The 12,191-nt window shown below is 47.1% G+C and overlaps 1 protein-coding gene and 1 non-coding gene across 2 annotated transcripts; both read left to right on the top strand.

The window, feature by feature from the left end:
- Positions 1–194: 194 nt before the first annotated feature.
- Positions 195–267, top strand: Trnaf-gaa (transfer RNA phenylalanine (anticodon GAA)). Its single transcript has one exon. It is a non-coding gene; the product is annotated as a tRNA-Phe (tRNA).
- Positions 268–6,104: 5,837 nt separating this feature from the next.
- LOC119402680 (transmembrane protein 45B) lies at positions 6,105–6,926 on the top strand. Its single transcript, XM_037669791.2, has one exon. The coding sequence runs from the start codon at positions 6,105–6,107 to the stop codon at positions 6,924–6,926; it is 822 nt and encodes a 273-aa protein (XP_037525719.1).
- Positions 6,927–12,191: the final 5,265 nt, after the last annotated feature.

Below are 12,191 nucleotides of genomic sequence, written 5' to 3' on the forward strand. Positions count from 1 at the left end.
AATGTGACTTTGTGAGCACCATTGACGCAAGCGAGGCGGTCGAATCATGCAGTACTCGTTTTTTTCGCTTCGAGTGCGACTTTTCTGCAGCGTCTCGCACTGTAAAGCTTCATCAAATAACTTCCGCCTACATTCAGTATGAAATAATTTTTGTTCAAGGTCCACATGCTGTTTAAGAACGCTCGTTGACAACTGCCGAAATAGCTCAGTTGGGAGAGCGTTAGACTGAAGATCTAAAGGTCCCTGGTTCGATCCCGGGTTTCGGCAATACTTTTTTTTTACATTATTTATCATTCATTTTTTAAAACTCTTTTCAGCATATCAGATGAAGTTGTTGCAGTATACTTTTTCGATATCATTGATTCTACAACCATGGCTTGATTTACCAGGACATTGCAAATAACCAGTGAATGTGTATGTATAATGTATGCATGTGCGCGTGCATGTGACACGTAGTTTTTTTTTTTTTTTTCGTGGGCATCTGCAGAAAGCAAGAAAACACCTATACTTCATAGATATAAAAGTTAAAACGGTCAAATCGCACGTTTTGCAAACTGATCTACAACCATCTTCCTCGCTGAAGAAGTCATTTATTAGCCTAGCATAATTAAGCAGAACACTAAAAATTTGTGGGACAAGAGTCAGCAAGAGCCATGCAAGAGTCAGTAACATGCACTTTGTCGCGTCGTCATAAAGCGCGTCGGCATATATATATTTTTAAGCTATGGCTAGAGTGAGGACGCGCTCAAGCGCCGCCATCTTGGACTGATAACGTTGCAGTTTTGTATCCGTATCAAATAAACAAACAGCGCTACGGGGAACTCGCACGCACGAAAACGCTTGAGCAGGTACATTCAACGATCGTGTCTATGATAATTTTATATTACGACATAGAAAACCGGCAAAATAATCGCTTATCAGCCCAAGGCGGCGGCGCCCAGCATGGGCGTTGGCAGGGGCGTACAAAAGGGCCAGCGTCCCCCTCCCTCCCCCAGCAGCGATGCAACACAAGTTTGCACCCCCCAAGGCAAAATCCTGCCGACGCCCATGATAAAGAGTGGCATAAAGACAACGCGAAGGGTGCACACCCAATCATTCGTACAGCAGGCATTGCTTTGTGCAAGTCGATCCGTAGAGTCAGGAATTGAAGCAGTGAAGATCACTGACACTGACGTATCGCGTTGTGTGCTAGTTGGGGACGATCGTCCAGTCTCTGTAGAATGCGTGACACGTGACTTGCCTTTCGACACGGACGTAGAAAAAGGCTTGCGAAAAGACCTAGTCACAGCTGCTGCAGCTGGCTGTCGGTCATTTTAGTGAATATGCCAACTCGTGTCCTTTTGGCCAATACAAAGAAGGAAAATAAACAGTCTTCTAAGACGCCTCGTCCTTTCCACTTGTAACGAAGTTAAGTGTACCGGAAGGGCTGTTTTGACATAAGCTTTACAGGATGTCCTTTTACAGGCTACGCGACGTGGGCCTCTCTGCAACACGTTGTCGTCGACGTACGTAAAGTTAGAAGCGGATATAAACCACTGTAAGTAGCGCAACTAGAGAGGACACACAGCAAGGAACAGACGATCACAGGTGCACACTAACAACTGATTTTATTGAAGGCGGATCCACACCGTATGCGCTTTGAAGCGGCACAATCACTTATTGAAGGAAATGCCCTATGCATGGTAATAGAATTCGATTCGGCAGCGATGGCGGCCACCAACCACGGAGCCCAACATGGGGACGCTACAAGATTCATAGATCACAACAGCGGTGTACGGCTGGCATCTGCATGTTTTCAGTATACTGAAAACATGCAGATGCCAGCCGTACATTGCTATTGTAACCCAATGCGCATAGGCCAAGGTTGGCTATATGCACAAGGTTAACCCAGGCCACCTAGAAAATAGGGAAGTAACTGAAGAGAATAGGAGATATGACAGCAAGGAAAGAAAATAGGAAAGAAAAAAATATGAGAGAGGGATAGGAAAAGGCGACCGCCGATTCCCCCTGGGTGGGTCAGCCCAGGGCTGCCATCTACGTAAAGCTGGGGCCAAAGGGGTGTGTTGCCTTTGCCGGGGGGCCTTAAAGGTCCAAGCACCCGGCGTCAGCTCAACCCGCAGGATCTCCTTTTCCCCGGACACGGCAAAGCCAAGCAATTACTCACAAGGCCCTCGTACATATAAGCTCGCACTGATCATCGCAATAAAGTTGGGATTCCATCTTGCCACACAGAATGTTTTCATGACTCATTCGTACCCAGAACTTGCGTCACTTGGAATGCCCTTCCCCATGACATTGCTGACATAATAGATATTAATATGTTTCGTAAAACAATTGCTATCTTGTGAATATATTTATGCTTGTTACTCTTTGTATAATTATTTCTCTTATTATAAAAATTGCTCTCGTGTATTCCCGCTGCTGTTTTTCCTTTTTTGTCTGGTTGTGAGTTTTCGCCAGCCACTTTGCACTTTTTCTTTTTTCTTTATTCCTTTATGATTTGCTGTTTGTTGTATTCTTAAGTATGCCCACTCCCCTCTGTAATGCCTTCGGGCCCTGAGGGTACAATAAATAAATAAATAAATAAATAGATAAATAAATAAATAAATAAATAAATAAATAAATAAATAAATAAATAAGGTTAGGCGTGGGAAAGGGTCAACACCCCCCCCCCCCCCCGCCTTTTATTGGCTCGGGTCCGTGGTGACGCCAATCACCAAACGCCTGCTGATGCCCCTGCGGGGAGTGCTAGCCGACTTTAGCCAGTCATGGTAATGGGCTACTAAATACGACAGACTGTACGGCGCAGCCTTCAGTCACACGTATTCATCATTTGCCGTTTTGTTCGTCTAAATACCAACGCCTGTAAAGAAAAGAAATAAAACTACATTCATCTGAATATGTGACGACTGATGGCTGAAAAGCATAAGAGGGGAATAAAAGAAAATCGGCGACAATACACATATTAGAGTAGCCATAACACGTGCAGTTACACAATACGTCAGGTAGAAAAATCAATAACCCGATAACTCAGTCCGTGTGGTAGTGTATACAACTTCTTCGGCTTGCTGGGATTGTGGGAACACACAACAGACGAAGGAAGGACCACAGAACACGAGCGCTCACTAACAACGTGTTCTGTGGTTCTTCCTTCGTTTGTTGTGTGTTCCCGCGCTCCCAGCAAGCCGAAGAAGTATGAATTACCAACTAGGCCGCCTTTCGATACTTTTGCTGTGTATACAACAGCAGCGATCTATTGAAGGTCAATGTCTGCAAATTCCTTTTCTGTCAAGGCTCGATTCAAAATGTCGCTGGCGGCTGCAGCTTTCACGGATGTCCACGGAGAGTTCAAGGAATAAAAATGAGGTATCAAGCTGGCGTCAATTTCAATTGGTCGCCAGAGGGCGGGCTCATTGGAAACACATTGGTTTTGAAGGCGTCAGCGAAGTGTTATTAGGTACAATAGTCAGGCGAACGTACGCGCCATTCTACAAAGGCTGTTGGCTTGTTCGAAGCGGTGGCATTCCCCCATTCTTCTGGAGTGAACAAATTCTTATAGAACGGCTGTCTTCAAGCTTGTCATTCTGAAGTCCGTCTCTTTCGTCAACATTAAGGCACAGAGCCATAGGGTGCGTGAACGTAAGTACGATTTTGCGGAATGTGAACGTGGACGCGGGTTAGATAGATAGATAGATAGATAGATAGATAGATAGATAGATAGATAGATAGATAGATAGATAGATAGATAGATAGATAGATAGATAGATAGATAGATAGATAGATAGATAGATAGATAGATAGATAGATAGATAGATAGATAGATAGATAGATAGATAGATAGATAGATAGATAGATAGATAGATAGATAGATAGATAGATAGGAAGCTTAGCCTGTCTGCAGATGAATCCGGTCTGAGCATGTCCCGTCGCTCCTATGTATTGAGGCAAATGGCACGCGAGCACATAGGGTCGGCTCTTGAAGCAGGGGGGGGGGGGGGGGGAGGGGGTCAGTCTGACAATATAGGCCCGCTATTGCTCCGCCTGTGTCTGTTTCGGGTGCTGAGGAATCTCCCAACCAAATGTATATCAGTTCGATGACGCGTAGATGCTTGAAACATAGGTGGGAGTCTGACTAGAAAAGCATTCTCAGTCCTTCGGCGAACGTTATGGGGGGTCACATACATGTTATGAAAATCCTGTTGCTTGTATGCTGTGGAGCAGTAATAACAATAGTAATATATTGGATTTTATGTTCGTAAACTACGATATCATTATGAGGCATGCCGCAGTGGAGAGCTCTGGAAATGTTCACCAGCAGTACGGGCCTCTAACATTTCTCCTCCACCAAAATGTGACCGCCGTGGGCGGGATCGCACCCGCGACTTTCGGGTCAGCAGCCGAGCACCGTAACAACTGCACCACCGAGGCAGACTGTTGCCAAGCAGGGTAGCTCTCTTTTCGACACTGAATTGCCAGCTGGACTGAAGTGTTTCCACGTAGCGAGTTTCTTCGCGTTCTGTCAAGGCGACGTGCAAATTACAGGAACACGCGTACGTAAAATTTATCAAGTACACAGATGATGAACGACCTTTAAACGGAGCTGCGTGAAAAAGGGCGATAACAATAGAGAGAGAAACGTCTGACGCAGCGCAAACTATCAGTTTGGAATGTTGTTGAAACAACAAATGTATATATGCGATGAAAAACTCTTGAACAAGGGGGGCCGCCGGAGTCAACGTTTCGAGAAGTGGTCATCGTTACCGGAGAGCGTGCACTCACGACGGAGAGAAAGAGAGAACAACGCGACACAAACGCTCAAAGTGGTATTGCCTTCTTCAAGGCAGCCACTGCCTACCTTCGCGTGTATTACCCTGTCCTTTCGTTCTTTCCCCCCCCCCCACCCTCGTTTTCGCACTCGCCCTCTCCTCCGCTTTGGTTTTGGTTGGGGGAGAGGGTACAAAGCATTCACACACACGCGCTAAGGTAGGCCGCTATCTATCTATCTATCTATCTATCTATCTATCTATCTATCTATCTATCTATCTATCTATCTATCTATCTATCTATCTATCTATCTATCTATCTATCTATCTATCTATCTAAAGAGAGAGAGCGAGAGAGAGTTTGATTATCAGGTTTTAAAATCTAAGTCATGAGCTGAAAGAGATTATCTCAGTGATTCAATGATTCACTTTGTTAGAAGATTAGTTACCAATTCGCCCTGCAGTCAGTTCTGGTGATTAACCTGCGTGACAGGCTGACAGCCAGTCATGACAGCTGGTGGGGCACTCGCTTTCCTCTGAGATAAGTACCGCCTACTGTCATATGATCACCAGACTAGATGAGAGGCGCATTCCTGAGAAGGTGGAGGAGGAAGAGGGCGAAAGACGCCATTTCTGCGCCTCTGCATACATTGCTGGACGGGCAGTCTGTTGATCTCAAGTTCGAATCCTGCTGGCACAATGATAATATTGGGTTTTAATTTTCTTGAAAGAAATTTGGGGATCACATCGACGGCCGCCGCCGTACGTCAAAACAGCGCTTTCCAGGTATTTACGGCGATAGCTGCGAACAAAGTTGAAAGATTGTTTGGAATAGGTGGAAAGGTGATATAGTAAAGCAAGAACGTTGCTATGAACCGTAATTTGAAGGCTCACTAATATGTGTATATATATGTACGCACGCATGCATGTGTGTGTGTGTGTGTGTGTGTGTGTGTGTGTGTGTGTGTGTGTGTGTGTGTGTGTGTGTGTGTGTGTGTGTGTGTGTGTGTGTGTGTGTGTGTGTGTGTGACAATGCACATGTTGACCTTGCTGTAGAATGCTAGCGCTGGATGACGTCATGTTGCTTTTCATCATCATGTTTCATCCATGAATAACATGTCTTCACTGAACATTCGTTTTTCTACGTCCATCTTTCTTCTTGACCCTTCCGCAGTGCTAGGCATACGGAAGGCCTGCCGAGGGTCATCATTCAGTCAGAATTGCCGACTGCTCAACACCGATGAACTTTAGATCCATGCTTGCCTTTCTTTCATTCATTTGCAGAAGAAGAAGTAGGAGTCGCATCCGAAGTCACCACCATTTAGTGGTCCATCGCATACCATGGGCACCTTCAAAGGCCATGCAATACCCGGGACCTTCCTCTTCATTTTTGGAACATGGTGGACTTTTGCGGTATGGCGGAACTACGTCCGCAGCAGGCAGAACAAGCAACGCTACGCATGCCGTTGCTCGTACCCGGTACCCGGTGTGCCCCGGAAATTCAGCATAGAAGGCATCTTCAAGATCGTCGCCTGCACCTACGGTATTGCCAGCGAGTCTCGTGCTATGACAGAAGGCGCCTACTCCGAAAACGGCGCTATCATTCAGCACAATTCTATGTACGCGTTTTACCTGCTCAACGGCGTCGTGGACGTCTTGTACAACGCCGGATTCCCATTCCCGCAGCACACGGACTACGTGGCGATGTTGCTCGCCGTGACCTCCGAGGGCCTGCTCTTCTACTTCCACGTGCACGGAAGGGCGCACCTCGACGTCATGGTGCACACGCTCTTGGTTTGCACCATAGTTGCCGTGGTGATCTGCATCGTAGCCGAGATGTGTCGGCCCCGAAGCGTCCTGGCGTCCCTGGGTCGAGCGTACTTTTGCCTCCTGCAAGCCACGTGGATGTGGCAGGTCGCCTTCATCCTCTACAACCCGGTTCCCGGACACAATCCCTGGGACGTGCACAGCCACATGGACATGATGCTGGCTGCCAGCGTATTCGCGTGGCACATGATGGCTGTGCTGGTCTACGTTGGCACGTTGGGCGCTGTGGCATGGGCGGTGAACCGAACGTGCGGCAGGTTCTGCCGATACGTCATCTCCGGGGATGCGGAGGACGCCGACGACTTCCGTCAAGTGTTCGTAAAGCGTGACATGTGAAGTCGATCAGAACATGAACACGAAAGGGATTGCTGTGCGATTCGAGGGGCCCACGATGATACTTAAGCTAAGCAATTACAGCGAATATAATGCCATCTCCTGAACTGTACTGTGCGAAGAGCGTGATAACATAACCAAGTTGTGCCATCCTGCAGTGGTACTTTGAGGCGATCGTTTTCGGCGACGCCTTATCCTTCGCGAAAATTTCGGGAGGTTAGCACATGGTGTATGGACGTCTGCAGGATCCAACGTATCTGAACAGCCGTTTTCGCATGGTTGCAATATTGGCAAACTGCTGCGACACAAGGACGATCGTACGCACCCGTCGGCAGTATCGTGAAACCTTGCGAAAGTGAAGGCGTCAGCGAATGTGGCCCTTTTCAGGGTACGACTCATGAGCAGCATAAGGATTAATACTTTCAAACATGGGAGTCATGTCAGGTCTAGCTTTGCCAATAGGCAAGAAGGGACAGCTCCAGTTTTGGAATAGTGTGTCTCAGGGGCAGAGCTGTTTGAGCTCTTATTTACTTTCTTGGTGTGTCTTTTTGCCGCGAGTTTAAATCATGGTGCGCTTTTTTTCTCTCATCAAATAAAAACGTTACTGGATTTGCATATGATGCCACCTTGCTGTAGTTATTGTGTCATTCGGTCTCCAGGTCATGTTGACCACGTGACACGAACGCACACGAACCAGAAATTGCGATTCTGCTTGCTGATGACCGAAAGAGGCCAGGGCTCCCTAGATTACGTAACGACGCGAACGTAACACTTTCACCAGCACTGTCCAATACGCTGCAAGAAAACTGGCTTAGAAAATCAGTCAATATACATCGGACTAAGTGTTTAACGTATAACATGCTTAACTGTAACTGCTTAACTTTAACTGCTTCACGTGCTACGTGGCGTCATATCCGGCAAAAAGAGTGTTCCACACTCACCGTCATGGCTAAGAGCGGCACTGACTAACAGTCCCAGGTCCCAGGGTTTGCATGCGCATAAATGCACCCGATAAAGGGACGATGGGACGACCGCCGCTGTAGCTCAGTCGGTAAGAGCATCGGGCGCGTAATCCGAAGGTCGCGGGTTGGGTCCCTGCCAGCGGCGAGTTGTCTTTTTGTCAACTTTACTTGCTTCACATGTATATCACAATTATTAGAATACAGTTAAAACAGTACAATTATCGTTGCCTGTACCTTCCTTCGAACCCTCGAAAACTCCCTTCCTTCATTAACTTTATCTAAGGGATATGGCAACTGAACACAATAACCTTAAAACTGACTATAGCGTTATAGGCAATCAGGCTGAATCCATGAGTCGTCTAAAAAAAAGAATAAAGAGCACGAAACGAGCTCCTCTCACCAGCAAAGCAATGCGCTTAAAGGAGTCCTGACACAAAAATTTTCGCCCCGCGTTTTTTGCTGCAATGTGTTGCTGGGGGCCTGTTAGTCATAACACGGCACATCGTTTGCTGCAGCGCGCGACAGATAATTAATTACAGGCTCCTCATTACCGACACAGCCTCACTTTCGGTTTGACAGAGCTCCAAAAACGACAAGCCGCCGGGTGCAACTATCACCACCTAGCGGGTGAAACGCTCGGTCACGTGAGCACACAGAACAGTGACGTATTTCCGCGCGGTCTGTCGTCGTCGAGCTCATTGTCGTCTGATGGCGACGATTTTCTTGCGGCGGGGATGGAAGGAATTTTCGACGTGGCGAATCACTTCAGGTTTGACCCGCTGGCGAGGAGCGATTCGTCGAGAAGCGCGTCAAAACAGAAATGGCGGTTATGACGTCATCATAACTTGTACCGGCTGAAACGTTTACGTAGGGGAAGTAGGGGGGTCACCTCGGGTCACCTCCGAGGGTGTCAATGCACTAGGTGCGGCCTATAATGCTGGATCGCGCTCGCGAACTTCAAAATTCATATAAAATACCTTCCAAGGTTTATTCGCTGTCGATATTTTGCAGATGGTACACACACGTACACGGGAATCGGTCCAGCAGGCTATCTCGGCCGCGAAATTTTGTGTCAGTACCCCTTTAAAAGGACACTAAAGAGAAAAACGATTTTTGTTCATATTAGTAAATTACTCTTTCACAATTCCAAAAATGACAACGCTTGCCGCGAGAAGACGCTTGGTAAGCGAGAAAATGCGCAAAAAGAAAATGCGGGTGGCGACTCCACCTTGACATTCCCGCACAAATCACCGTGACGTCACAGATTTTGATGGCGTCTATACTAGGTCATACGTGGTTCCTAATCAGTAAATAAGAAGTACATTGTCCTCTGAGGATGTCATAGGCTCAATATAGTAAGTTTCAGTCAATTTCCTCGAGCCGTTGTCTCCAGAATACGAAAAATACACTTTGAAATCCGTGGCGTCACGCGCGGTGATTTCGGCGCGAGATTTGAAAATGATACATTGACCTTTATTTTCTCCTTTATTAATAAACCTATTATAGTGAAATTAACGACGTTACAGTTCTCAAAGTACAATTTATCAATCTAAATAGATTCATTGTTTCACTTTAGTGTCCGTTTAAAAGGGCCATAACACCAATTTTCGACCATAATATATGGTATAAACAAGCTGGCGAAATTTGAGCGCATTTGGTCGGGCACGTCATTTATTATTCAATATTCTTACAAACACGCGAGCGGCCCGAGAGTCAGTCAACACTGGTGTACTCGCGAGTCGTGAGGTAACAAGGTGCTTGCTATGCAAGCGTTAGGACTCCATCGAACTAGTTTGTTCCGTAGTCAGATGATGCGCGTGCAATCGAGCTATTTCAACCTTTCTTAAACTTGGCAATGACGTTGAACAATGTACAGCGGCTGAAACTTCAGTAGATAGATGACGACGGCTCCCCTCCATGCAGCACATGAAGTCCCACACGCCATGGCAATATGGCGGTCGCCGGCAGTGTGCGGCGGTGTGCCTCAGCGTTGGAGCCCAGTAGGGCAAAAAAGAAATAAGGAGGAGGCATTTTATGATAATTCAAAGGGAAGTGCTTTTCTGTTTCGTGATAGGTCGGGTTGCCGCAGAACGCGCAGTTATAAAGCGAGATTCAGTAAAAAAAACAACAAAAATTATGCGTAGCTTTAACTGGCTTAACGTCGCGAAGGCTAATTAAACAGTGGAGCTGATGGCATCAGCGCACCCTTCCTCCTCTCTCAACAGCACCACCTGTGCTCGAGCGCGCGCTACAATTGGTTGACTCCTTTCACCGGCACAGCCAATCGCGCTCCTGCTCTCTCCGTCTCTCCACACCCCGTGCTCCGCTCCCGCGATAGCTTCGCCTTTGCTTTCCTCCTCTCTACCCATCTGCACCCTCTCCACGTCGCTACCCTTTCTCGAGCAGGCTCAACTCGCTACACTATGCTTCCCTCTCACCCACTTAGCTTTACCCATGTTCTCCCTCTCGTCAGGCTTCGTTCTCGCAGCTCGGCTAGAAAGTGCGGATAACGGATCCCCAGGGATTTACCTCGGCATTAAAGAGCTCCACTTTTAAAATATACATGCTGTGGGGCAGCTAAGGAAACGACGAAGCCTTTTTCCAATTGAATGAGGAGATATCCAACCGGGTGTATGTTTGGCAGTGTTGTAGGCGTTACTGAAAAAAAGTAACTAAATACGTTACTCGTTACAATATAAAAAAAGGAACGCGTTACCGCCCTAGGTTACCTACAAAAAAAAAGTAACGGACGTTGCCTCTGCCGTTACTCCGCAATCATAAATTATAATCAATGTGTCTCTACTGCAGGAACCCACAATAAGAATATTTTAAATGTGACATTTATGTTTCACATAAAACTTATAAGCAAAGCAACGAATATAACCAAATGCTGATTAAACGAGAATTATTTGCACAAATGTACCGGACCTTAGCAACGTTATAGTGCCTTAAATTTGCCTGAGGAGTTACATGCGTGGCTTCTGACTCTGGCACATGGTGAAGCCATTTTTCTGAGTGTGACGTTGTACACAATATGAGATTCAGTCATCAACGCTATTCACAAACAAAGCATCAATGAACTCTCAAGAAATTTACAACAATTCTAACGGCGTGCTTCTACTAGCAAAATAGCACAATAGACGAAAACGGAAGGCGAGAAGACAAACGGGCGCGCCCGTTTGTCTTCTCGCCTTTCGTTTTCGCCTATTGTGTGCGCGCCGAAATGTTTCCAATAATGCACATACACACGCAATACAGACACACACGCGCGTACACACGCGGTACAGGCACACACGCACATACATACACACGCGATACAGACGCGCACATAGATGCATACACACGAACATACATACACGCACATACATACATCCATACATACATACATACACATACGATACAGACACGCACGTATATACATGTACCTGCGCATACACACGCGATGCAGGCACGCACGCACATACATTCACACGCGCGAATAAACACAAACGCACACACGCGCAGGCGCACACATACACACAGTACGTGCATACACGCACATACACACGCGCCAATACAGACATGCACACATACAGTCGCGCTCAATATGACTTGCAACACGGGGGCGCGTGGCCTCACGAGTTCAAAGACTGCGCATGGGTTCCACTAGCCACTGTTTCCATAGCTAAACGCTGTTCTCGCACTAAGGGAGAATCCCAAACAAGAAAATACCATTTATTTGGGGAAATTAGAACAAGTCGAAGCCACGCGCAATCTTTGAACTCAGGAGGCCACGTGCTACCTTGTTGCAAGTCATATTGAGCGCGTCTGTACGCACACACATGCGCGAAGACACAAGGGGCGTAGCCAAGGGGAGGGGGTTGGGGGTTCAAGCTCCTCCCCCCCCCCCGAATTTTCAGTTTTGCTTGCGTATATACACACGCACACATACAAACGCACGCACGAACATACATAAAGTATGGTTGGTTGAATCACGCCCCCCCCCCCCCCCCCCGAAAAAAATTTCTGGCTACGCCCCTGGTCAAGAATGGAGCCGACAGATGGATACACGAATTAAGTGGGATAGGTTTCAAACAGGCCTTTGACACGCCTTTGACAAAGATAGGTCCCCTATCGAAACGTCGGCCAGCCTGCTCTGAGGCACGTTCTCCTGTTTGAAACCTATCCCACTCTGGCTACGCCCCTGGAAGACACACGCAGGCGTGCACATGCACTCACACACCCGTACACACACGCTTGGAGCGCTCATGGCGTGCGTGATGAGCAACTGAAAGCGCGCGAAGTTTCCTTGCGCTCGCTTATCGTG

Source organism: Rhipicephalus sanguineus, chromosome 8, assembly GCF_013339695.2.
Source record: "Rhipicephalus sanguineus isolate Rsan-2018 chromosome 8, BIME_Rsan_1.4, whole genome shotgun sequence".
In the NCBI taxonomy this organism is placed as follows: domain Eukaryota; kingdom Metazoa; phylum Arthropoda; class Arachnida; order Ixodida; family Ixodidae; genus Rhipicephalus; species Rhipicephalus sanguineus.

Bases quoted from the DNA above. Each gene is read 5' to 3' on its own strand.
- LOC119402680 (XM_037669791.2), top strand. From the start codon at position 6,105: ATGGGCACCTTCAAAGGCCATGCAATACCCGGGACCTTCCTCTTCATT.